The 27,174-nt window shown below is 43.9% G+C and overlaps 1 protein-coding gene across 2 annotated transcripts in view; it reads left to right on the forward strand.

Annotated features, from left to right (window-relative positions):
- Positions 1-27,174, forward strand: part of TMEM94 (transmembrane protein 94) — a 95,730-nt gene that overhangs the window by 347 nt on the left and 68,209 nt on the right. The window contains exons 1-2 of one of the 2 annotated variants that reach the window (XM_054047509.1): positions 7,301-7,329; positions 16,293-16,423. In XM_054047509.1, coding sequence (XP_053903484.1) covers positions 16,400-16,423 — 24 coding nt within the window. In that variant the 5' untranslated portion in view covers positions 7,301-7,329; positions 16,293-16,399. Of the gene's footprint in view, positions 1-7,300; positions 7,330-16,292; positions 16,424-27,174 lie in introns of those variants that run through there. The other variant, XM_054047508.1, reaches the window with a different exon arrangement.

Here is a 27,174-nt window from a genome sequence, read left to right on the forward strand (position 1 = left end):
GCCTGTATTCCCCTCCCCCATCTTTATCCCCTAGCCCCGAGACCTGGAGGTTTTATCTATAGAGCTGTGAGCGTCTCTCCTCATTGAGGTGGTTTGCAGGACTGGCAGCGTGCAGCATCACCACCCTATTTCACTCTGTTATTGCAAGTCCCCTACTATTGGGTATTTTTCTCAAATCCCCAGCTTCTGGAGTCATGTGATTACATCAAGTTTTGCTTTAATGCAGTCATTAGCAAACTTTTGCAGTGGTGACCCCTTTCACGCAGCAAGCCTCTGAGTGCGACCCCCCCCCTTATAAATTAAAAACATGTTTTTGTATATTTAACACCATTATAAATGCTGGATGCAATGCAGGGTTTGGGCTGGAGGTTGACAGCTCATGACCTCCCATGTAATAACCTTGCAAGCCCCTGAGGGATCCCAACCCCCAGTTTGAGAACCCCTGCTTTAGTTAAAAGAGTACATTTTTTTTGCTGGTATGGTTGAAAAATGTTACCCAGGTATACCATAAAGTTTCAAAAACCAGAAAAATGAAAATGAGAGAGAACCCTCAACATATATTGTTATTTAAAAGTCTCTCTCTTTTTGTGTGTGTGTGTGTGTGAGCCTTACAAATTATTTTTCAATGCTTAGGTTTGGCACTACTGCAGTGGTGTTTCGTGACACATGATTACACTAGAGAACTTTACCTTTGCATGCACCTTCAATACTTGTACCACATTTTGCATCCACACATGAGCTTTCTTCCAATGCTGCACAATTTTTCCAGCACTGTTTCAGCTGCACTTGTTTTGAGCAAAGCCTCTGCAGTTGCAGCTCGCCTGGGTTCTTCTGCTCTGTTGCAACAGACTGAAAGCACTGCCATTTCAGCTGCGCTGGTGCAATTAGTCCTCCTAGCACAGGCCTGTAGTGTCTTCACTGAACTCTCTAATCAAGGCTCTGTTCTCCAGGACTTGGAAGAGAAGTGATATTTCTCTTTTGACAGAAAGCTGGATGGGAAGCTGCTCTTGGAACTCTGGAATGGGTATCAATGCAGTGTAACTGCAGGAGTGCAGGAAGTGCTGCAGGGACACAGTGGACCTGAAAGAGGATAGCTAGCATGTATGGTGCACTTTGGCAACTTGCACTGCTTCATTTACATTATTGCATGTTGCAGTGGTGCAATTCTCAGCTGTGGACAAAGCTATTAGGGATTGGCTCAAAGTATAGATACTCCCTTATCCAGCTTGCCCTGATGTTCCAGTAAACCCTAATGGGGAAGAGAGTCTGCACTGTGTCTCAGTTGCTATTTTACCCAGTTTAGCTCTCCTACACTCATGCAGCCCTTTCTTGTTTTGCATCATCTTGCAGTTCATTTCCACTGTTTAACTGCATTGAATTTCCATTCTTTTAAAGGATTTGATCTTTCTAGTTCTGAGGCTGCATGTTGCGTCCATTGTGTTATTGAAATAAACTCCCTGCAGAGGCTTTCTTCCAGCTGAGGAAATTTAATTTCGTATTATTTATTATAGCATCAATGGACCCAACAGCGATCAGAGCACTATGTTGGGCATTGTACAAATATAGAATGAGAGAGCCCCCTGCCCTGAAGAGTTTATAATCTGAATAGACCAGCGAAGGCTGGAGGGAAGCGATAATATATACAAGCATCAGAAGAGATTTAAAAAACATGTTGTAGGCTTTAAATATCTCATTAAAACTCACTATAAAATGCTTCCTAGCAGGGAGAGCTTATAAATAACTGCTTTACGATCACCTGCACTAAAATGAGAACCTCTCTCCAAACGGCAAAGATTTTTCCATGGAAGGGTGGCTGCAGGTTTGAATCGTAGAAACTCATTGATTCATCTTTCCAAGGGAGATGCCTGTTCTGCTTGGCATTACATTTGCATGATGCTTTTAGTAAGAGTAGGAAATTGCCCTGGTGTGCTTGTTCAAAATTCTTTCTCTTAGCCCCTATGCAGTTGTACAGGGTGCTGTCTGTAGGATTTCTGACACCCTCCATCCCCCATGTGGCTGAATTGCACAGACAGGTGTTGTGTATATAGTTTATAAAACACTTTGGGCTCCTTCATGATGGATGTTTTTACATTTATTTAAAATAACATACATTATTCCTTAATAGCTGCTGAACTTCCTTGAACTATAGTGCCTGCCAAAGTACAGTAGCTTCATCTGACTCACTTGTTGCATTACTGCATTGACTGTGTTCTAATTAGTGATATCAGCCAAGTATTCATAGTTGGCATACTTATTTTTCTATAAAAAGAAGAACAGGAGTACTTGTGGCACCTTAGAGACTAACAAATTTATTAGAGCATAAGCTTTCGTGGACTACAGCCCACTTCTTCGGATGCATATAGAATGGAACATATAATGAGGAGATATATATACACACCTACAGAGAGCATAAACAGGTGGGAGTTGTCTTACCAACTCTGAGAGGCCAATTAATTAAGAGAAAAAAAAAACTTTTGAAGTGATAATCAAGCTAGCCGAGTACAGACAGTGTGATAAGAAGTGTGAGAGTACTTACAAGGGGAGATAGAGTCAACGTTTGTAATGGCTCAGCCAGGCTGTTACTCTGAAACTTGTCATTATTTTTCTATAAAATACTTTGTGTTCTGTACATGAATGCTTCACATGTCTTTAGTCTGTTTCATATCAAACCACTTTACAGACACACAAGCCTCAAAGCACCCCTTTTGGGGTAGGTATTATTCCCATTTTTACAAATGAGGAAACAGGTTAATTGTCTTGGCATAGGTCACGCAGCAGGTCAATGGCAGAGCTGGGAATAGAACCAAGGAGTCCAGACTCTCCTCACTGTAATCTCTAGACAGCATTACTGTTTGTTTTTTCTTTTCTGTGTCGTTGAGGTTTTGGTCTGGGCTGTATAATGTTCTCATGCAGTATCCAGACATGTAAGAAGCACATGCCCAGGGATTTGTTAGCGCTGGGTGGCGATGATTACTTGTCCAGTAAATGTGGAATCTTGGCTCTTTGTCCAGAATACTCCTGTGTGAATGGGGGAGGATGCCTTTCAAGGTGAGCTGGGGTAGATGGGTCCTGAGAAGGTGTGGCATGCATTACTATCTCCTCTCCACACACTACAATGAGTCAGCCCTGTAACTGCCCATCTTTGCCAATTTGTAGTGTGAGAATCTAGACCAGTGGTCTCCAAACTTTTTGATCGCGCACCCCTATCAGTAAAAAATTTTTGAGCATGCACCCCCGCCGCACCGGCTCTACCATTTTTGCTGAAGCAAAAAAAAAAAGCCGCTCGGACTCCCGCCCGAATTGCCGCGCACCCCCAAGGATCCTCTTGCGCACCCCCTGGGGTGCACGCACCCCACTTTGGAGACCGCTGATCTAGACTGTAGATCCCGCATGCAAACTTGTTGCAATAATGTCCAAGTGATTGGATTGACCAGCACCATTCAGTCCTTCGCACAGAAGGGCTATACTTTGTTTTGAACTTATGAGAAACTTGAGTTAATTGGTGGTGTTCCTTTGATATTTGCTTCTGGGGAACTCTTGGAGAACAAAATCCCACAGACATTGCAGTTGTTAAATACCTGCAGGTGGTAACTATTGCAAGGAGAATTGGTCTGTGTCTGTGTGGTTACACACAGTAACAAAATGTAGTTATGCATGCAGCACCCTTGTTTTTAGGCTGGTACTAGAGAGTGTGAGCTCATCTTATATCAGTGGGGCCAGTCTAGGCAAGCAAGATGAATTTGGCAAAAGAACCTGTGAATACAGCTTGCAGTCGCCACTTGCAATCTTATCTCCACTTCCCCTTCCCCCAGTGTTTATCTATTGAGGGACTTATAAGGTCCCCATTACCATAGAATCTGAGCATCATGATGTTGGATATCGTCTTTCACTTCTTTGGTACTATCCATCCTTGTATACGTATACTGTGAAATGTTTTAGTATTCTGTTTGCTCTTTTGGGGCATCATCCTAGGAAGCTGCTGAAGACTCACTGCTACTGTTGAAGCAAGCCGATGGGTGGGACAAGAGCGCTCTCATCACTTTTCAGAACTGGGCCCCACAGTGCTGTAAATATTAGGTTGCTTTTTTACTTTGTCTCAGACTGAATACTAGGACATGCTACTTCCCTATCTGGTGGGCTCAGGGGGGTGTATAAGCACCTGGAATAGAGTAGACAAAGGAAACCTCCAAAAATTTAGCTTTTTAATTTTCTTTGCCAAAGGAATGAAATTAATAGACTTTTTCCTTCTGAAACATTTTATTATTGTTTTAAATCTTCTATTTTAGCAAGACGGGAAATAGTTGTTTTCAGTATAATAACCCTAGTATGGTTGCTGCATCCCTGACAATTAGATTGACTTTATTCATCTGCACCTGATATCTTTAGTTTTTATATTTATAAAAGCATGCACCCATCGCTTAAGCCTCTGGTTGACTTTGTTGAAAAAACTACTACTAATGTATTATAACCTATTGTTAGGCCTCACCTAAATAAGCTATCAGGGACCTCATACAGAGTCCATTCAAGTCAGTGGCAAGACTTCCATGCTCCAGCTGACACATTTTAAATAATTTAAACTGTAAGACAACTTTCACCCATCAAGAACTTACTAGTATTAATAAAGATTGGCCATCTTTATGTTAAAGTTGTCATTTAAAACATTTTTTGGAAGGGATGTAAATCCTCCTGTAATCAAGGCATGAGCCAATCTGTAAATTACAGGTGTTAGGAAGAATCTCCCTTTATGGGCAGGTTAGTCTGTAATTGCTTAGTTCAGACTTATTGTACCTTCCTCTGAAGCAGCTGGTCCTGCCAGGCAGGATACTGGATCAGACTAGATAGACCACTGGCCTGATCCATCTGGTAATTACTACTTCACTAACTGGGAAAAAATTAAAATGAAAGGTGTATTTTTTTTCAAATGCATAGGGCCTGCTCCTGCTAAACCTATGTCTTGGAAGTAATCCCATCACTTGTATGATTAAGGACTGTTTACTTGAGGGAGCTTTTCCAGACCAGACCTCTCTCCCAGATTCCCGTTCTCTATCCTTGCTGCTTGACTCCTGCCTTAGACTCCTTCCCCCCCCCCCCCCGACTCCTTTGGGGGCAATGTTCTGGTCTGAGACTATTGTGCTGAACCAGAAAGGAAGGGGTCAGATGTGCATTTCTTGTTACGAAACCCTCTGAAAATAAGAAAGAAATACAAGTAAAATGGAAAGAACTAATTTTAGTAGCAAATGTTTAAAAATGTATATTGAAATTAATTTCAAATTGGGGCCAGGTTTACACTTACAAATTAGATTGACATAGTCACATTGGTCAGGGCTGTGAAAATTTTCATGCCATGAGCACTGTAGTTAGGTTGACCTAGCCCCTGCTGTAGCCACAGCAAGACTAATGGAAGAATTCTTCCAATTAACTATATTGATGGACAAACCCCTTCTGTCAATGTAGGAAGCATCTACACTATAGAACTACCACAGCACAGCTGTGGCGCTGTAGCTGTGCCACTGTAGCGTAGACATACCTTGAGTTTCAAAATCCAGTGCTTTCCTCACTGATTTCAAGGCAGAATGAGTCTCTTCTTCCGTTAGCAGGAAAAGTGAACTTCCATGGAATAAGCTGAGGGCTTGTCTACATGAGATGTTATTGCACAGAAAGCCAAGGTCTGAATCTACTGCACACTGATTTACAGCCTGGTAACATCCTGTGTGGACATTGCTACAGTGCACTAAAATTTCATGTTACATGTCAAAGCATGCTACAGACCTATAGGTATATCCACATAGGTCCTTTCTGTGTGCCAGTCTAGCACACTGTAGATTCATACTCTGGTTGCCCCACAGTAACATCCCTTGTAGACAAGTCTGGGACTCCTCTACAGCCACAGAACAGTGGAAATACCAAGGGAATATTTCTTGAATACTCTTCTGTTGTCAGTTTTTAAGCAACACTACTTCACGTTTAGATGGTAACTTCTTTCAGAGGATCTCCCCAACCTTAGAGATGTTAATGAACTATACCACACAGCTCACCTGTGAAGTAGGTAAGTATTAGCCTGATCTATATAGTAGGGACACTAAGGTAAAGATGTTATGGTTTGTCCAAGATCAAACAGTGAATTAGAGGCAGAAATAGAATCCGATAGTCAGACTGCCAGTTCATCTGCTCTAATTACTGTACACACTTGCTGGGCATTAACAATGCCACTTTTAAACGCTCCATGAAGCCCAGCTATCAGTAAACACAGAGTGTTGCAAATTATCTGCTAGATGCTAAATACTGGCGAATAGGAAGACCCTATGGCATTGCTAATAAAAAAAAAGTGTTAATCCAAGCCATTCTTTCTAAGGCGCAGCTGTTTTTTCTCTTATGTGTTTTCCCAATGTTTCCATGCTAGGTGATATATCAGAATTCTCTTCTTGTGGGATTAATTTCTGGCAATGAGATGTTCAGACTCTCTCCGTCTTCTTTGTAGATGTAATACAGATTGGGAATTCTACTTAAATAAAGTGAAAGCATTAGGAACTGAAAACTCCAGGGAAAACTAGCCAGGAATATTTTTTCTCCTCCTGGAATATTTGTAACATGGGATGCTTTTGAAGCATAATTTTTTTCCAGGTGCATTGATAGTGTAATTGTCTGATCTTCCTAATCAGCTGCTGCCATCGTACATCTTGTATAATGTATCACAGTGTGTTGTTTTTAATTGTTGGATTATATAACCTAAATACATCAAAAGAGTGTTGTGAGGCTTAATCCGTTAATGTTTCTGCAGTACTTTGAAATTCTAGGATGAGAGATGCTTGACAAATGCAGACTATTATTACTAATATATGAAAACTCAGATTTAAGAAATATACTTTATAAATGCCCAAATGTGGGGAGACCATGTTTAATTCTAAAGATGGTTATTTTAATATTCAGATGGATCCCTCCAGAGTCTCAGCATCTGATGTTTAGGCAGGTGTTTCAAATGCTGCTTAGCTGATAGAAACTTGTTGACCTTCAGGTCAAGCTACAAGTCTCACTTTTTCTCCAGGCTTTTTCTTGGCAGGAGGGGTCAGTTGAGGGTAGTGGAAAAGTTTTGTTTTGCATTTGGAAGGGTTCAGTTTGTTGGACACTGGGTCTGATTGTTGTTTCATATTGAATGTGCACAAGGCCAAAGCAGTGGATGGATGCATTATTATAAATTGAAATAAAGAGAAAATATTCTGAAATAAAACTATGAATCTCCCTATGTTCCTCTAGGTAATTATTGGCTCAATTCTGCGGACTTGTCACAGAACTGGCACTACATGGAACATTACCTCATTGCTGCTGACCTAAGTAATGTATCAAGAGAACAACTGAACGTTAAAGACCGCAGTTACGCTGGCTATATTATTTGACTGAGCTTGCAAGGCTTTTCACTCAGTCTGATGGCATTTCTCTGCGTGGTGTAATGCAATAACTTTTGAATGCTACCTACAATCAGTTCCAGAATTCCAGAGAATGTTCTAGGCATCAATAGGTGGAACCCTATTGATGTTTTTTTTTGGGAAATCTGAAAACCGGAAGGGATGAAATAGCGGGGGATGCAGTTTCCGTCATCTGCTTAGCAGAGTCATAGCTTCAGACACCTTTGTAATTGTCTACTGTTCAAAAATCAAGTTGATGGTACCCATTAACAACATCCAGTATAATACCCATATCTCATCTCTGCTTGTCCTCCCAATGGAGTTTAAAATGTTGGCACAGTGCATGACTTATTTCCCAGACAGAAAGAAGATAAATAGTAATATTGAGGGGGTCAGGGGAAAGTGGGGGAGGGGAGCACACAGAGCCCCTGGCCTGGGGGGTCCTGGTATCAGGAGGGGGGGGGGGCAAACAGAGTCCCTGGAGGGAAGGTGGGAATGGGAGTACAGAGGCCCTGGCATGGGAGGAAGTAGGGGACCCTGGAATGGGAAGAGGGAATGGGGGTGCATATGGAGACCCTAGAATGTGGGACTCTGCTACATACTCCCTCCCATCCATACCAAAGTTGTCACTCCAGTATAGTCCCTTTTGGCCAGGTGTATTGATGCATCAACACTGCCTCAGTTTTCCCCAATGTCCTTTGGCCTATTCTGGCTGTAGGAGTGACCTTCCCTCCAGCCAGACCACTTTACAGAGTCCAGCCCTTTTCAGGGCCACGGAATCCATTACGAGAGTCCAACAGAAGTGTATAAAAAAACCAAACATCAGCCCAGCTGGACACAGCCGGCAGCCACCTAATTGCAGGCATGCCTCTGCTGCTCTAGACTTTTCTTCTGTGTAACCACAGGTTTCTGTGCCTCAGTCAATCCCACAATCTAGGGGCTGGTGTGCTCCTTCCCTTACTCTAGGTTTCAAGCAGACTACAGCTCACCGGGCCCTTGTTTCAACTAAGGCTTCCAGCTCACCCACTGAAGAAGCCTATCTACTTTTCTCCCCTTCTTCCTCCCTTTCTAAATCCTGCACCCATGCCTAATAGTCTGTACAAGTGCATCTGGGAAGGAGCTAACTGGATCTCTCACCGCAAGTTAACCTCTTCCAGACCTGTCACCGGGGAGATAGAGGGAGACACAGAGCCCCTGGCATGTGCCAGAGAGGGAATGGTAGGGGGACCCAGGCTCAGATCCTCAAAAGTATTTAGGTGCCTAACTTCCTCTGAAACCAATGGAAGTTATAAACCTAAATACTTTTGAGGGTCTGGGCCACAGAACTAGTGGCATGTGCTGGAAGGGCTGGGGCAGGAGTTGCAGGGAATCCCTGAAATAGAAGGGGATGGGAGAATGGCACACAGGGGGCCCGTGGGATAAATGCAGAAATGCAAGGAACTCCTGGTATGTGCAGTGAGCTTGGCCTACAGACGCTACGAAGTGTGGGAACCCCTAATTCTGTGAAGCCATATTTACTATTTGTATCATGATCCCTCCCTCCCCAGTACTATGCTAATTGTTTTTAGTGGATACCACATAAATGTTGCAAACAAATTGGGGATTGTTTGATAATAGAATATGTATTTGAAAAACAAGGGCTTTATATGCAGGCAAATTATATTTTAGATGACTCAAGTACTGATCTAGCCAGAGAAGGCAGACTTTGTCTGTGGTTTCAGTTGTCTTTGTCATATAAATATCATAGCTTATCTACTGTTAGCTAGTGAACAAACTCTTTAAAGTGTGGTTCTGCTGTGAAAAGATCGGCTTGCTGTGTGTATCCGGAGTGGTCCAAAAAGGATGCGGGTTCATTGCTCCACTGTCGAAGTGTTTAGGACCTAACCATTTTTGTCACCTTAAGTTGGGGGAGAGAAAAATTAAATTGATGATGAGGTTCACTTCAGTTCCATTCAGACTTTGGGGAAACCCTATGTGTCTAGATCTCCCTTTACGGGATGATTAGATAGCTATGGAGATATCATTCAGAATTGTTGTTCATTGTTTTTGCTAGCCATTTAGATTTATGTAGGTAAAGAGTATCCACTCTTTCCAACCAATCTGTGTGTGTCTAAGGCCTTGGCTACACTGGCAATTCACAGCGCTGCACTTGCTGCGCTCAGGGGTGTGAAAAAACACCCCCTCTGAGCGCAGCGAGTGCAGCGCTGTAAAACGCAAGTGTAGTTGCGCCGCCAGCACTGCGAGTGCTCTCTCGCAGCGCTGTATGTACTCCACCTCTCCGAGGGGAATAGCTTGCAGCGCTGCGAGCGAGCGTGCAGCACTGATTACACTGGCGCTTTACAGCGCTGCACTCGCTGCGCTCAGAGGGGGTGTTTTTTCACACCCCTGGGCGCAGCAAGTGCAGCGCTGTGAATTGCCGGTGTAGCCAAGGCCTAACTTCACTGTTGAGAGTCCCCCTCCCTGCACCCTGGCACTATAGATGCTTGCACTGATCTTAGTGTGACACTCCTACACATGCTGGACAATGTGTTTTGAACTTTGACGAGTGGCATGTTTTGCCTTCAAGATCACATTTCAGTTTGCTGCCTGAAACGGAATGTCACCGCAGTGCTGAGCAAGGCTGTCACCTGCACAGCTGTCTCCCTTCATGACCTCCTTCTGTTCAAATGGTACTGGAAGGGGGAGCAGAGCAGAGCCGAGCCACCGCTGCTATTGATCTGGGCTACACTGGATCAGCACAGACAACATTCAGGATGTTTTCTTCACTTTCTGCTTTTGTGGCTTGGGCCTCCAGGTATCTGAGTGTGTCCTTGCTAGTCAAGGCCATGAGTCTCCTATTTGGGCTAATAGGAAGAAGAATCCTGGAGCTTTCTCAAACCCTTCTCTGAATTGCCATTTCCCTTCATTTTAAAAGTCCATCCTCTCTCCCTTTGCCTTGTGCTGAAGTGATCCCTGAGTTAAGGGCAAGATATCAAGGCGCTATTTTGCTGTATAGGGGCATACTAAGGTATATGTGCCTCCTTCTCATTCCCAGCCCCTCTTTGTCTGCTACACTCCAGTAACATTCTGTGATCTTTTCATTGCACTTGCTAATTGGCCTGACATAGTTGATTGAGCAATTGTAGAAGATAGCATCATTCCCATACTGTCTCTTTGCCTGTGAGGGTCACAAAACAGAAAACAGGCTGAGTCCAGACTGCTAGCTAATTCTGGTGATGTGCCAGCCAGAAGGTAGAGACAGCAAAAGTAACTACAGATGGTTTTTGTCCTATGTACTCTGAACAGTTCATCCCTAGCAAATGAACTGAGTATGTGTAACCTCAAATGCAGATATCCGCATGAACGGAAATGCTTATATCTGACACTTGGGCGTGTGGCAGTTCTCCACAAAGGGCCATATTTTTGGAGGTTAAGGTACCCACCCTACACAACCCAAATCATGTATCATTTGAAAGCTTATTTTATGTACATTTAGATGAGGTATCATGTGGAGCTGTCAAGTGGTGCTGTAAGCCTGTAGGTGAGGTGAAATAATGGTTCTCAAAATGAGTGTCATTTTTTGCACAGTTCCAGAAACACACTGCCACACGACTGTGACTACAGTTTTTACTGTTTAAGTTAATTTCAACACCTTATTGTGGTGGTTATTGGTCAGAGCTACCAAATTACAATGTACTAAAAGATTTTTATTGGTTTTGCATGGGCAAGTTTTTTTAGAAATGACTAAGCAAAAATGCTGTATATCAACATTTTGCAATATATTAACATGAAATATTTTCACATTGCATATTCTTAAATGGCAAAGTATCTCACAAGTGATTATAATAGTTTTCTATATTTTCAGCTGAAATTTGCTGACCAGAGTAGTCTCTCACTGAACGTTGTGCACTAATAGCAGTAGTTTGCATGCCCATAGTTTCTACTGCAGTGGGTAGATATAAATGTACATGAATTCCTAATGTAATGCTTCTCCATTTGTAAGCTTCTGTACATACAGTGTAGCTCTAGTCTTCCTGTGAGAAGGTTTTAATTTGTAATTGCCTACATATGCAGTACTAGCTTTTGAAATATTCTAGGAACTAGATTTTTAAGTTAGTGACACTTATGTAAAGGTCATTAGTGTTAGAGATGACAATCCACAGCTTTGTATTACGAATATACAAAAACTGAGGAAAAGAAGTTGTCTAACAAGAAGTAGTGACAATAAAGTCCCACAGACAAGTCCTTGCCTCTGCACTGAAGAGGGTTGAAGAGCATGTTACAACTTTTACCAATCATATCATCAACAATATGACACACCCATTTGACCCTGAATCACCATCCAGAGGTGCTTAACAATGTTCTGTGGACTGCATGTAACATCAGATGTACAAGAGTCTACTGAAAATAGCAGATGTTGGTGAAGAACAATTGGAGAGATGTGAGAGATTCTCTTAATTCTGATGGGACACGTAGCTTCTTCAGCCCCGTCAAGAAATCTGACATGATCATTTGCTGACATGGCCAAGAAGACCAAATTTGTCTGCCAGGGGAGGGACCAATCACAGCAGTTATCAGTCCAGAAATTGTTTTCTGTAGAGCCCTGTCCTTAGCAAGATGCAGAGATGATGTTTCAATGGCAACTGTTCTTAGTCACCCTGTAGGACCTGTGCTTATGTCCCTCTTTCATGGTGACGGACCAATGAGAAGAATAGACATAGCTGTATTAGGGCATCAGCTGGAAGCTCAAGATGAAAGAATCCACGAGCTAAGAGCATTCAAGAAGGAAATCACAGCGTACATCAGAAATGCAATGGCTGTCGTACAAATGATGGCTGGAGACAAATTCCACACATTTGATGAATTGGCTGCTGAGTCCTTGAGGCAGATCCTAAAATGGTTTGACAAAGTTAATTTGTAATCAAAGTCTTTGACAGATATGACAGCAGTAACTCTAAAAATTGCAGAAAGACAGTGCTGGATAGGATCTAAGATTGGATGCAAGAAATACCAGTTGATTGATTGGGTCCCCTGTGCCTCCATGGAAAAAGTTTCTAAACGTGGCATTCAGCCAGCAGTCACTTGTAAAATTTATCTGTGAATATATGGTTCAAAATGTACCTGAGAGCGAAGTAGTGAAGTCCATCACCAGTAGGTGTTGAAGAAGCCCAAGACTTGTACAGTACCGAAGAAAAAGTGGACACAAGGATGCTTCTGCATATTGTATGTGCCAATATGGGTTTTGGGTCTCTTGGTGTCAAAGGAACCATAGTAATTAGGTCACTTGAAGTTTTGGTGCTTGCTGTTCACTGCTTTCCAAAAATGATAATGTGTTGATTGAAATAGGCACCACTACCAGTACAACAGATAAGTGTCATTTCATACCTGTGCACACAATTTGTTACACACCTCAGACTGACTTCTGCAACATACTTCTTGCTGTACAATAATTAACAGGGTGTAACTCTGTGTCATCCCTATTTGGTATTGGGGGGGGGGGGGGGGAAGTCTGTGTTTAATGTCATCAAAACAAAGGGAGCTTACCGCTTCAGAAATCTTTCCTGATGGGGGGAGAGTGACACAAATTGCATTTTTTGCAAGAAGGAAGTCTGTAGTACTGCTGTATGACCAGAGTGAGAGAGAAAAAGAGACTCCGAGACCTGAATTGCTTGTGTCTCAATCTATCCAACAAAATGGACAAGTCGCTGGCCAAACGCCGACCATATGAGGACAGTTTTGAAGAATATGTCAAAAGAACACCCTGGCAAACAACTATTTGGATGTCTTAGCACATAGAAAAACCAGATATTGGATCGTCATTGCAACATGGATGGAAAAATGTGGATGAACTACCATAGGTGCTGGAACTAAGAGTGCTGGGGGTGGGGTGGCGGGGGCTGCCACATCCCCTGGCTTGACGTGGATTCCATTATATACAGGATTTACAGTTTGGTTAAATGGCTTTCAGCAATCCCACTATAAAAATTGTTCCAGCACGACTGTGAACTATTTCCTGTATTCTCCAAGGGCTGCAGGGCATCTGAGCTTCTAGAAAATCTTATTTCTGCCTGTACCTGTAGGGGTCACTGCACAATCAACTGTGTTTGTAGTCAACAGACTTCCCTGCATAGAATGTGTATGTGCTAAGGCAATGAAGATTATGATAACCCACACACTCTCAGCATGATGAACAAGATGATGATGATGTTGACTAGAAATGTTACCAGCTCTATTACATTTCAGTGATATCTGTACAAATTTATTATTAGATTTGTTCTCCTTTAGATTGTTGTTGTGATGCTTTGAGGTCACAAAGAAATCCAATGTTATGTTTTGAAATAATATAGTCATTAAACAGAAACAAATGGAAATATTTCAAAGTGGTCATTTTAATGTGGTGTCATTGTTTTATCTCCGTTTCTGTGGTAATTGTACCACTTGACAGCTTCACATCATACCTTGTCTTAAAGTAGACATAGCATTTTCAAATGATGTTATGGGGTGCATATTACTCCTGGGGGAATTCTGCACCAAAACATTAAAAATTCTGTGCACAATATTTTAAAATTCTGCATATTTTTATCAAAATAACGTAATAATGCTGGTTTCAATTATTTTGGTAATTTGTTTAAACTACAATACAATGAATGGAGAATGGGCATGGGGAGCATTGGAGAAGATCCCCTCTGTCTAATAGTAATGTAGCTAGTATTGACCCTTTACTTCTATAAAAAGCAACAGAGGGTCCTGTGGCACCTTTAAGACTAACAGAAGTATTGGGAGCATAAGCTTTCGTGGGTAAGAACCTCACTTCTTCAGATGCAAGTAATGGAAATTTCCAGAGGCAGGTATAAATCAGTATGGAGATAACGAGGTTAGTTCAATCAGGGAGGTTAGTTCTAGCAGTTGAGGTGTGAACACCAAGGGAGGAGAAACTGCTTTTGTAGTTGGATAGCCATTCACAGTCTTTGTTTAATCCTGATCTGATGGTGTCAAATTTGCAAATGAACTGGAGCTCAGCAGTTTCTCTTTGGAGTCTGGTCCTGAAGTTTTTTTGCTGTAAGATGGCTACCTTTACATCTGCTATTGTGTGGCCAGGGAGGTTGAAGTGTTTTCCTACAGGTTTTTGTATATTGCCATTCCTGATATCTGACTTGTGTCCATTTATCCTCTTGGCCCCACAATATGCCAACATTTTGCTAAGAACAATGGGAACAATTCACTAAGCAGGCAGGCTGCTACATTCTGCTCTGCCTGAGGCGACAGAGCCTGCCCCACGCCTACCTCTTCAGAAACACCCCAAAGCCCTGCCCCTCCATGCCGAGTGTGCCGCAATAGCGAGCGAGAGGGACAGGGTGTCTCTGTCTCTCACACGCATGACTGCTCATTCCCCCTCCCCCGCGGCGGTGATTTACGTCTCTACCGGCTGCCCAAACTGACCTTCCTGCACTGCCGGGGAGGGGATGCATGACTGCTCTTGCGGCTTCCTTTTGCTTCCCTGTCAGAAGTCATTTTTCTGCAGGGAAGCAAAGAAATCTGCGGGGGCCATGAATTCTGCACATGTGCAGTGATGCAGAATTCCCCCAGGAGTATTGTATATGTAGAGAGGGTACATTAAGTTGACCAAATTGTTGGTGTCTGCCTCTCACCTAATAACACATACACGTGCATGGTCATAGTCACAGGGGGAACATTGCTTTCTAAGGGAGCTGAGGGTTCCTTTTGTGCTCAAATGAATCTAGTTACACTGCTATCATAGAGAACAGCGCCATGCACAAAGATTGCAGGGAGCTGGGAGACGATCAACAGAATCCATCTGCTGTGAAAAATAGGCTAACCTACAGACTAGGGTAAGGTGGAAAGTCTGGTGACCACATCCAGCCTAGACCCCTTCACAGGGTTTTGTTTCAGTTTAGTAAATACAGACCTGGTATGGGTCAGTTTGCTGAACTGTGTGCCTCCTGTTTATTAGAAGCATCTGTCCAAGCTCTGACTCTACATAACTATTAAAAATACAAGAGTCGTTAACCCTTCTCTCCAAACGACTCTCTGCTGCCCAAGGCCACTTCATCATATAGCCCCTTTTACTATCTCAACTCATTTAATATTGAAAATGATCCTCTGCTAAATATAATACCCTGCAATGAACTACCGAATTCCTTCAACTAGTCCCCTCCTTGTAAAGTCCAAAATAACAGATGAGTCTTGCTGTGTGCCCTGAAGGTCAACCAATTCAGGCTATGTCAGAGCAAGGGGGAAAATGAGTTCCAGAGCTGTCTCCTGCTATAGCTCTGTTAATCCCAGTTTTGCTAAAATAAAATTTGCTGATGGTCTGGAGCCATTCTTTAGGCCTTCTCGCCCGTTTAATGATGGGTCAGATTTGAGCTTAGCCCTGTAGTATAGCCTTGTCAAAGAGGATCTGATGTGGTGTTTCAGCAAATGGAAGAGTCATTACTGCAGGCTCCATTAGAGATTAGCTGGACAGAGCCCCGGTTAGATAAAAATAGCAAGACAAATGGCTGCTGGTGACAGCCTGGTCCGATCACACGTCTGCTGGCTGGCATTTCAGCCTGCTGTCTTCGGAACACCTGGTGGAATCTAGCTTCTTGCTAGGGGCAGTGTTTGGCAGTTCTCCTGGATGTGTGCCAGGATATATGTCAAGGCTGCTGCATTTATTTTGCTCTACAGGGAATTTAATTCATCTAGTGCTGACAGCTTTTTTGAAAGTTAAACTGATAAAGCCCACTTGGGGCGGGGGACTGCAAACTAATGGGGCACAATTTAGAACCACATTCTACTCCAGGTTTCTCTCTCATACACCCCTTTCCTTTCATTTGAAGTCTATCAGCTTCATTATACACTTGTCTTAGAGTGTGGAGGAAAATCTGACTCTTGCCCTTTTTGTTTCCGCAGATGGTGTTACGATAACAGAGTAACCAAGCGTCATACACACCTAGGAGAGATTCTCCCCTGAAGGGGTAGTTACATTGTGTTGGGCATGCTTACAGAACCGTGCAGCCATGGACCTGAAGGAGCAGTGTCAGGTAGGTTCCCCAGAAAGGAGATCACATCTTAAGCATATTGATTCTAAAGTCCTAGTTGGTTTGCTTCTCTGTGCATGTTTCACATTAGCATGTAAGTAATCCGCAGTTGTTGCTAAAGCTGGAAGATCTTTCTCCTGCATAGTCAAAGGGACATGTTTGCTTGTCCCTTATAACTAAAGTCCACCATTGGATAACCCAGCGATACCAGGAGGATATCCAGTTCATACCAGCAGCCTCGTATTTTCTGTCCTATGTGGTTGGCATGCAATATGAGTAGGGTCAATGATCTTCTGTGGAATTAGTAGACCTGTTGAGTAGAGGACTATCAAGGAAATGATGTTCTCATCTCTTTGTCAGATCATGGGTTGCATTCTGAGTTTAATGGATGTTTACTCTTGTTTTGGGAGACTACCAGTGTGAGAAACCAGGCAGTGAGATGCAGAGCTGTTTGCTTCTAGGTCATCGGTTTGCACACAGCTCAGATTTGGCAGGGGCCAAAAGTTACTACCACTGACAGACTGGATGATTGTGTGAAATGAGTTGATTTATCTCAGTTTGGTTCGTAGTGGACAAATGAACATAAGAATGGCCTTACTGGGTCAGACCAATGGTCTATCTAGCCCATGTCCTGTCTTTCAACAGTGGCTGGTGACAGATGCTTCAGAGGGAGTGAACAGAACAGTCCCAGCTTCCAGTAGTCAGAAGTTCAGGGACATCCAGAGCATGGGATTGTGTCCTTGACCATCCTGGCTAACAGCGATTGATGGACCCATCCTCCATGAACTTATCTAATTATTTTTTGAACCTAGTTATGCTTTTGGCCTTCACAACATCCCCTAGCAATAAGTTCCACAGGTTGACTGTCCATTGTCTGAAGAAGTGCTTCCTTTTGTTTGTTTTAAGCCTACTGCCTATTAATTTCATCGGGTGACCTTTAGTTCTTGTGTTATATGAAGGGATAAATAACATTTCCTTATTCACTTTCTCCACACCATTCATGATTTTATAGACCTCTATCATATCTCCCCTTAGTAGTCGTTTCTAAACTGAACTGTCCCAGTCTTCTTAACCTCTCCTCATATGGAAATTGTTCCATATTCCTAATCACTTTTGTTGCCCTTCTTTGTACTTTTTCCAGTTCTAATAGATCTTTTTTGAGATGGGGGAGACCAGAACTGCACTCAGTATTCAAGATGTGGGTGTACCATGGATTTATATTGTGGGATTATGATATTTTCTGTCTTACTATCTATCTATCTCCTAATGGTTCCTAACATTGTTAGCTTTTTTGTCTGCTGCTGCTGCACACTGAGCAGATGTTTTCAGAAAACTATCCATGATGATTCCAAGATCTTTCTTAAGTAGTAACTGCTAATTTAGGCCTCATCATTTTGTATGTATAGTTGGGATTATGTTTTCCAATATGCATTACTTTGCATTTATCAACATTTAATTTCTTTTGCCATTTTGTTGCCCAGTCACCCAATTTTATGATCCTTTTGTAACTCTTTGCAGTCTGGGTGGACTCATATCTCAGTTAGCACCCTTGGTTGGGACTCGTTAGAAGAGTGTAGGGTTGAATGGGCCATAGAGATCCCTTCTCATCTGTGTGTAACCAGCCTCTTGTTACCTAGTTTGTTTCCAATCCTAAAGAAAGAAGGGAGAGAGGCCTCCGGTGGTGGGTAGGTGCAGCCGGGAGCTTTAAATGGATATTTGCAGTGGCTCATGGAAGATTATTGGCCTTATATGCACTGCTCCCTCCTTGAGGTGAAATCTGAGGAGATGATGATGATGATGATGATAAGAAGAAATAGAGAGAGCAGCAGACACTACTCGATTGGCCACTTATTCTATGCATGAATTTCTGTAGCCACTTGAGTATCAAATGTGTTTGTCACTCGAGAGAGTGAATAGGTACATGCCCTATTCTGGGGCCTGGTCTGGGTGAGAGATTGTGTTTGAGACCAAAGCTGGAGAAGGTCATGTGTACAACTGCTCTAGACCAGCACTGGTGAGAAAAAATGCTTATACTTCACCCTCTTTGCTCGCTCCCCTCTCTTGCCTCCCTCCCCAACCATTGTAGCTTTTTCATTGCCAGATCACATTAACTACTGTACCTCCATTTTACTCTCCATGCAGCCATTTCCCTTGCTGAGCATATTCTGCAGTCTTCAGCACGCTGGCTGCCTTTTGCTTATTAGTGCAGATTACCTTGTTAGATAATAGCTTGAGAGACGGACTTTCTCTACAACAGAGGTTCTCAAACTGTGGTGGTCTGCGAGCTCCATTCAGGTGGTCCATGGATAGTTCCCTCTAAGGGGCACGCCTGGGCGGCCATACACGAGAGAATGAAGGGCCACCCACCTAATTAGTGGAGCCGTGCAGGCGTGGCTCCACTACTTAGGTGCCTGGACCCTCGAGAAGATGCACGTGTAAGGTTAGGTGCTGGCCTTGGGGGGAATAGGGGGTAGGTGGGAGGGGGCAGTGGAGTGAGAAGAGGGGGTGGGGTGAATTTGGGATGTGCAGGGCTGCGGTGGCCAGAGAAAGAGGCTATTTTCCCCAGCTCCAGGGCTGCGGCTGCTGGGGAGAGACAGCTCTCCTTCCCAGCCTCAGCTCTGTGGCTGCTGTGGCAGGGGAGAGACCCCCCCCTCCTTCCCAGGCCCAGCTCGGGGGCTGCCATGGCGGGGGAGAGAGAGCACATCCATCACATTAGAAAGGTAGGACCACTGATATTAAAATATGAGTTGTGTGCTTTTATTTGTAGAACAAAAAAACATTTATTATTATTAAGGTTTTTGTATAGAGCGCTTTTATCCAAAGCACTTTACAATAGTTAGGTAACGGTACAAACAACATTTGGAAAGATCATTAAGTGGTCCACCGAGACCCTCAGCAATTTTCAAGTGATCCGCGAACAAAAAAGTTTGAGAACCACTGCTCTACAACATTAACATAGAAACACAAGTGGCACAGGAAGTGCGAAGCATCCCTCACTATTTGGCTTGAGATTGGTGTACATTTTCTTAGCTGGAGTTGTGCTGTTACTTTGTATGAGATCACGAGAAGCTAGACTTGCCCATGCCTGCATCTGTGATCTCCCTAATATATTTTGCGTGAGGACCTTGTTGAACTGTGGTGCTTTCAGTTTAAATTGCTAAGACTGTGGAGGTAATGTTACAATTAAAGTAATCATCTATTTGTTCTGTTGTTCATGGCGCTCTGGACTGCTCTGGTATTAATCAGTTTAAGACAAGAAGCAATTATGTGCAGCTATGCCACAGCCTTTCAGGCTACTCTCAGGCTCCAAGACTAGCACTGCTACGGAACAACTGAGCTCTAGAAGTCCACTTTGAGTGCTGCTATCTGTGCAAATGAGCATGCTGAGCTTCAGAATGTCCATATCTAGTTTTGACACAAGTGACATTCTTGATAGTACCACTGCTATTTGATTATTGGAACTCAGGAGTTTTACTTGAGTCTCTTGTCATTCAAATCTTATAATAGGTCACAATAGTTCAAGTGATTGCTCATGTCAATTCCAATTAGGTGTACGCGCTGTATGCATGGCAGCCGGAAGGTTTTTCCCCTAGCAGTACCCGTTGGGTTGGTCCGGGCGCCCCCTGGGGTTGCACCTTCATGGCGCTGAATTATAGGGCTCTGCTGACCCACCACCACTTCAGTTCCTTCTTACCACCTGTGACGGTTAGCTGGAACGCTCGTAGCTCTTGATTTGCCACCTGAAGCAGCAAGGGCTTTCCATGTTGTTAATAAAGTTTCACTTGACCACCATTTCTGCCTTCCATCCAGGCATGGAGGGCTGGTTGGTCTTTGCCAACCACATGGTCAGTCATTTCCTTAAAGGCCTTGACAGGTTGTACCCTCATGTTCGACAGCTGGTCCCAGCCTGGGACCATAATCTGGTCCTTTCCAGACTAATGGGGCCACCTTTTGAACCACTGGAAACATGTTCTCTGCTGTACCTCTCATATAAGGTGGCATTTCTGGTACCAATAACGTCAGCCAGGAGGGTGTCTGAGCTCAAGGCCCTAACATCCGAGCCTTCTTACACATTATTCTATAAGGACAAAGTTCAGCTCAGGCCACATCCAGCTTTTCTCACTAAGGTTGTCTCCCAGTTTCATGTTAACCAGGATATCTTTCTCCCGGTTTTCTACCTTAAGCTGCACTCAAGCAGCGTGGAGCAAAAACTTCGTTTGTTGGATGTTCAGGCACTAGCGTTCTATATCGAGCGAACGAAACTGTTCTGGAAGTCTGTTCAGCTGTTTATTGCAGTAGCAGACAGAAAGAAAGGGCTCCCAGTCTCCTCCCAAAGGATTTCATCATGGATCACGTCCTGTATCAGGGCTTGCTACGATCTGGCGAAAGTACCGGCCCACTCCACAAGGCACCCATGTTCTGACACAAGAGGTCTGCAGAGCTGCGATTTGGTCGTCTATACATTCTTTTATCTCATATTATGCTATTACACGGCAGGCTAGAGACAATGCAGACTTTGGTAGGGCGGTGCTTCAGTCTGCGAACCTTTGAGCTCCGACCCTGCCTCCAAAACTTAGGCTTGGTAATCACCTAATTGGAATTGACATGAGCAATCACTCGAAGAAGAAAAAACGGTTACCTGCCTTTCGTAACTGTTCTTCAAGATGTGTTGCTCATGTCCATTCCAATATCACCTGCCTACCCCTCTGTTGGAGCAATCTGGCAAAAAGGAGCTGAAGTGGCAGCGAGTTGGCAGAGCCCTATATTGAGTGCCATGAAGGCGTGACTGTGACCCTCTGTACCTCAGGGGAACACCCTACACCCCCGTGTTCATCTTTATAAAATGATTGTGTGGGATCCAATGCAAAGTTTGTCATGTTGGGTGTCTTTGGAAGGCTCATGATGCACTGAACATGGTTGTTATAGTGATGTTCTAGTAATTGTTACAGTAATGTTATAGTAAGGTTATAGGTAATAATTTCATCTATGTAGTTATGAGGCTGAAAATGTATCTTCATGGCTTAAAATAAGCCCAGGCAAAAACTCTCCAAGAGCAGAGAGGCAGCTCACACCTCATCAGGGCAGTTATGGGACAAACCCAACCCAGCCCAGCCTCACAGGAACAAAGGATGCTGGCCTAGGCAGCAACAAAAGAATCTGTTAGACTCTTGAGGGAGTCACCCCCTTTCCTTTGGTCAGTTTGGAACTGCGATGAGGTAATGCTCACCTGACTCTGAAGGGTTGGGGGCAAAGCCAAGAGGGAAGAAAGGACATGATCAAAGGGAGAGATATTTGCCATGCTATCTCGCTCTCTCTCTTCCACCTACATCTACGGACATCACACCAAGCAACTGAAGCACTGATCAAAGGGGAGAGTCTGGTTGAAGAGCAGCCAGCCAGCCTGTGGTGAGAAGCATCAAAGTTTGTAAGGGCATTGAAACAACGTGGAGTCTGGTGGCACCTTAAAGACTAACAGATTTATTTGGGCATAAGCTTTTGTGGGTAGAAAACCCACTTCATCAGATGCATGGAGTGAAAATTACAGATACAGGCATAAATATGTATTGGCACAAGAAGAGAAGGGAGTTGCCTTACAAGTGGAGCAGCTTATATGCTGGAGGCTGTGTGTGAGCAGCCCAGGAGTGGGGGTTCTCACAGCAGAGCAGGGTAAGGCTGGCTCCCAGAGTCCAGGATTGTAGTGACCTAGCAGATCACCGATCCAGATAACACCAGAGGGGAACATCACAGTGACCCAAGGGGGTGGCTGGTCCGACCTAATGGGTACTGCTGGGGTAAACCTTCCGGCTGCCGGGCATGCGGCGTGCGCACGTCTAATTGGAATGGACATCTCGAAGAACAACATTTATGAAAGGTAGGTGATTGTTTTTTTATGTAAGCCCTTCCTTGCTACTGCCTCCAGAATGCACACCTGCTACTGCAGGAAATAGTTCTTCTCCTTTCACCACACCAAGCCAAGGAGCTTAAAGTTGTGAAAGAGCCCTATATGGCTGATAAAGTGCCAGGATTGATCAACGGACTCCTAATTTCTCCCCAGGGTCTTTCATGCTCTTGGTTACTACCCCTGACAGAATCCAGCCAGTCCAATGAGAGCTGAACTGGATTCTGTTGAAACCCTTGGTTGATCTGCAGAGTTTCTGTTGATTGATTCCCTTCAAGGGCTGAAAGTCTGTGCTACACAGCTATTCTTACTGGACTAGAGAACAAGAAACCAGAATCTAGGACTGACCCTATCTTCTGCATGGTAACTTACCTGGCCCTTTCTTGTTGACATCACTTGTGTTTGGGAGCATTGTCCTTAGCTGCTGATCCTATACCCCATCCTGTGTGGTGTGAACTTTTGCATCTCACCAATCTCCATACTGCCCTGTCCTCTTTTTCTCCTGCCTGTGACATTGTTCGTTGCCCAAGGTAGGACAAGCATATCAAATTGCCAGGCCATGAGCAGAGCAAATGGTGGTGTAACATAGTTTTGAATGGCTGCTGCTTCTACTATTGCTGGAGTGCACTCCACTGACAGATTCTCATCAGCATTAAGAGACCTTGCTTCACTGAAACTCTAGGTGGTTCTTCTGAGTTGTTAAAAATCCTCTCTTCCCCCGTTTAAAAGTACTGGTAGTAGAAACTGGGATTTAAAAAAAAACAAACCCTTATTTATATTTTCAATTGCAATTAAAATGAAAGATGCACTGCAGAGCAAGGCAGAGAGTAACCCAGGAGTGGTACCCAAAATCTTTTAAATCAAATATGCAGTTTTCCCAGCCTGTCTCCCCTTTCTGCCTGACTTTTAGTTTTTGTTAATTTTCTATGCCTTTTAAAGGTGAAAGCTAATGTTGGTGAAAGGTACCAGCTTTTTCCCTCCAAGATCTACGTGTGTACCAGCACAAAGAGCAAACTCTTCCCTGCCTCCTCACTGCCCTGCCAATGTGCTTCAGACCTGACCTGGAGGGACTAGTTCTAGCGAGCAGAGGGGAGTTCAGTTTCCATCACTGCTCCTTGGCGTCTTCACATCACAAATGGAACACTTGATGGCAGTTTCAGAGACTCTTGTGCTGTCAGGGCCCTACTTATTTTTACACAAGGGGTTATGAAGAGCTGATCAATGGTAATGAGTTTAGGTTGCCGGTAATATGGTCTCGTGGTTAGAGCAACAAACTGGGACTGAGGAGACCTGGGATATCTTCCTGGCTCTGCTGCTGGCCTGCTAGGTGACCTTGGGCAAGTCACTGCACTTTTCTGTGCCTCAGTTTCCTCAGCTGTAAAATGGGATAATAATATGGACTTCCTTTGTAAAGCACTTTGAGATCTCCTGAGGAAAAGTACTACAGTAGAACCTCGGAGTTACGAACACCTTGGGAATGGAGGTTGTTTGTAACCCTGAAACGTTCGTAACTCTGGAAAAAACGTTGTGGTTCTTTCAAAATTTTACAACTGAACATTGACTTAACACAGCTTTGAAAATTTATTGTGCAGAAGAACAATGCTGCTTTTAGCCATCTTAATTTAAATGAAACAAACACAGAAACTGTTTCCTTATCTCGCCAAATCTTTTTTAAACTTTCCATTTATTTTTTTAGTAGTTTACATTTAACACAGTACAGTACTGTACTGCGTTTGCTTTTTTTGTGTCTCTTCTGCTTCCTGATTGTGTACTTATGAGGTGTGGGTTGACCAGTCAGTTTGTGTAACTGGTGCTCGTAACCTTGAGGTTCTACTGCAGTGTTTTTCTAAGTTCAGGTTGTGCCCCAATACTGGGTCGCGGCATGTAAGGCACTGGGTTGCCTTGCTCTGCGACCCAGCAGTTCTGGTCAGCACTGCTGACCAGGATGTTAAAAGTCCCGTTGGCAGTGCTGCACAGCTAAGTCAGAGTAATGCCTACCTGTTCCGACACCGCGCTGCGCCCCAGAAGTGGCCAGCAGCGGGTCCGGCTTCCCGGCCAATGGGAGCTATGGGGCAGGGGGGAGAACTTGAACTTGAAAGTAAAAGTTACCAATCCCCTGAGCCAGATCATTTCCCTTCCCGCCTGGTATGTCCCATACCCCGTCTTTCTACTTTCTCTCCTCAAAGCAGCCTATATGGCTCCTGTCTAAGCACCTGTCTCGTATGTCCCTTATGTACTGACCAGTGGTTATTCTCTTTGAATCTTCAGCTATACCTCTCGTCTTCCCTTCCCTGCTCTGCAGCTTCTCTAGTACCGCGTCTTCTCCTCAAATCAATCTTTATTCTACAGGCTTCTCTCTCCCTGTGTCCCAAACTGAATCTGCCTTTACTCCCTATCCTCTATTCCAACACCTAGTTTATCCTCAGATTTGATTGTTGCAGCTACTGTTTCTTTGAAGATACACTCTGTTTTTCGAGGCTAGATACTGTGATAGACCCAGACCAGTTGGGAACAGCAGAGTAGTAGAAGGGAGATATACTGGCCACTGGATAAGCAGTTTTCTGTTCCCTGAGTGACCAGAGCAGGGGCTGCTCCAGGCTAATGGGAACACCTGACTCCAATTAACCTGCTAAGAGTCAGGTGAGGCAGTTAAGCACCTGACTCTAATTAAGGCCCCTCTGATGCTATAAAAGGACTCACTCCAGTCAGACCAGGGGGAGCCAGAGGAGAGGAGAAGTGCACGCGAGGAGCTGGGAGCAAGAGGTGTGCAAGAAGCTGAGAGTGAATAGGCGTACTGCTGGAGGACTGAGAAGTACAAGCGTTATCAGACATCAGGAGGAAGGTCCGGTGGTGAGGACAAAGAAGGTGTTGGGAGGAGGTCATGGGGAAGTAGCCCAGGGAGTTGTAGCTGTCGCGCAGCTGTTCCAGGAGGCACTCTGAACAGCTACAGTTCACAGGGCCCTGGGCTGGAACCCAGAGTAGAGGGCAGGCCCGGGTTCCCCCCAAACCTCCCAACTCCTGATCAAACACAGGAGGAGTTGACCTGGACGGTAGCTTCTACCAGAGGGGAAGGTCTCTGGACTGTTTCCCAACCCACAGGGTGAATCTGTGAGGTGAGCAAATCCGCCAATAAGCGCAGGACCCACCAAGGTAGAGGAGGAACTTCGTCACAATACACAACCAGATACAACTTGTGATGCTAACTGCTAACATCTTTGATGTCAATCCAACAAGGGAGGGATGCTTGTGTATCATGGATGGTTGTCCTGTGTAGCATACCATAGGATAGTGATCTCTAGAAAATATGGTACAACAAGAATAGTAGAATTAATTTATTTCCATTATCTTGGGTTTGCTACTGAAGACTGGGGTGTTGGAGCCAGGCTGAAGCCAAACAGAGTTGGGAAAAAGTTAAGACCTAAGCAAGTTAAAATAGTTTTTTCCCTCTCTTTGACATTTTAAGGTTCTGACTCAACACTAAGCAATAGGGTTTAACTGTTTACTTACTAGGAACTGTGCAGAAAAGAGGATGGAAGAGAGAATTGTGCAGTTTAAGATGATATCATCTAGGAAACAAAATGCCCTGGAGAGAGATACAGGCTATCTCTTCTTACACCCACACTCTCTCTCTCTCTCTCTCTCTCTCTCTCTCTTGCAATGACATTAGATACACTCTCTGCTTTCCTTCAACTTTGGCCGTAGGTATTTATAAGGTTACATACAAATATGTGGCTCAGCACAAGTGTAGAGAGAAGAGCCCTTAGAACTGGTGATACTATGTGATCACCTGGGTCTCTGCCTGTAGATTTGGTTCTTAATGTGGGACCCAGGGTCTCTGCACTTAAGATTTGAAATGGAGGACTTTGCTGATGCTTGTGACACTTTGTCTGCCGTGCAATCCTGGGTCCCTTAAATGCTATGCTGCTGTGGCACTGATCTGATGCCAACAACCAGCCTACAACCATGCAGGTCACACCCTGGCTTCCACCACAGAGTTACTTTTGCAGGGTGACCCCAACACCCTCCGCCTCCACCCCCTATTTCTGTCCTGCAATGTTCCAGCACTCTCCTGGAACACTCAGAGAAGCTACTAAGTTTGCTGCTTCTTTGAAGAGACAGTAACCAGCAACTCATTAATTTAACCTGGGTTTGACAAACACTCTGTTTTAATCAAAGCACTGAATTGTTTTATAATAAAAGTAAAACAAGTTTATTAAAAAAAAGTCACAGGTTTAAATGATACCAAGTATAAGGAATAAATATAGAAAGAGTTACAAGCAAACAATAATAAAAATATGCTTCTAAAACTAAAACTTAATTTCAGCAAATTACAATCTTTGCCTAAGCAGGTTTCTTACTATACTCAGTTCCCAGAGACTTCAATCCCCCACTCACTTGAGTGAAGGATCCAACGTTCTGTGGTTTCAAGAGGTCTGGACATTTTAGTCCCTCAATGGATAACTATGGGGTTCTCTCCCCTTTCTTTTTAGAGTCCAGTAAACATTTTAAAAGTAAGCCCAGACAAAGCTTCTCTCTCCTGTTGAGGGGTAGACACCGTGATATCTTCCCAAAGTTCATTGACCCTGCTTCAAGAGGCAGGAAGGCTTCCTGGGGGTGCAGTCTCCATCCCCCATCAAGATTAAGTAGTCGTCTTTCCTCACTTGCTCTCTCGATGGCTTTGTTTACCTTGTACGTAAATGTGCTTTTCTTTGTCTTTGGTCATACTTTGCCTAATTTACAACAGAGACACATTCACATTCAATTAGGCGGAACCACGTTTCTTTGTCTGGAACAAGTCTGGCTTGGACACTGCTTGCCAAATACAGTTTAAGAACACATTTGCAGCACACATCTA

This window comes from Malaclemys terrapin, chromosome 13 (assembly GCF_027887155.1).
Source record: "Malaclemys terrapin pileata isolate rMalTer1 chromosome 13, rMalTer1.hap1, whole genome shotgun sequence".
Classification (NCBI taxonomy): domain Eukaryota; kingdom Metazoa; phylum Chordata; order Testudines; family Emydidae; genus Malaclemys; species Malaclemys terrapin.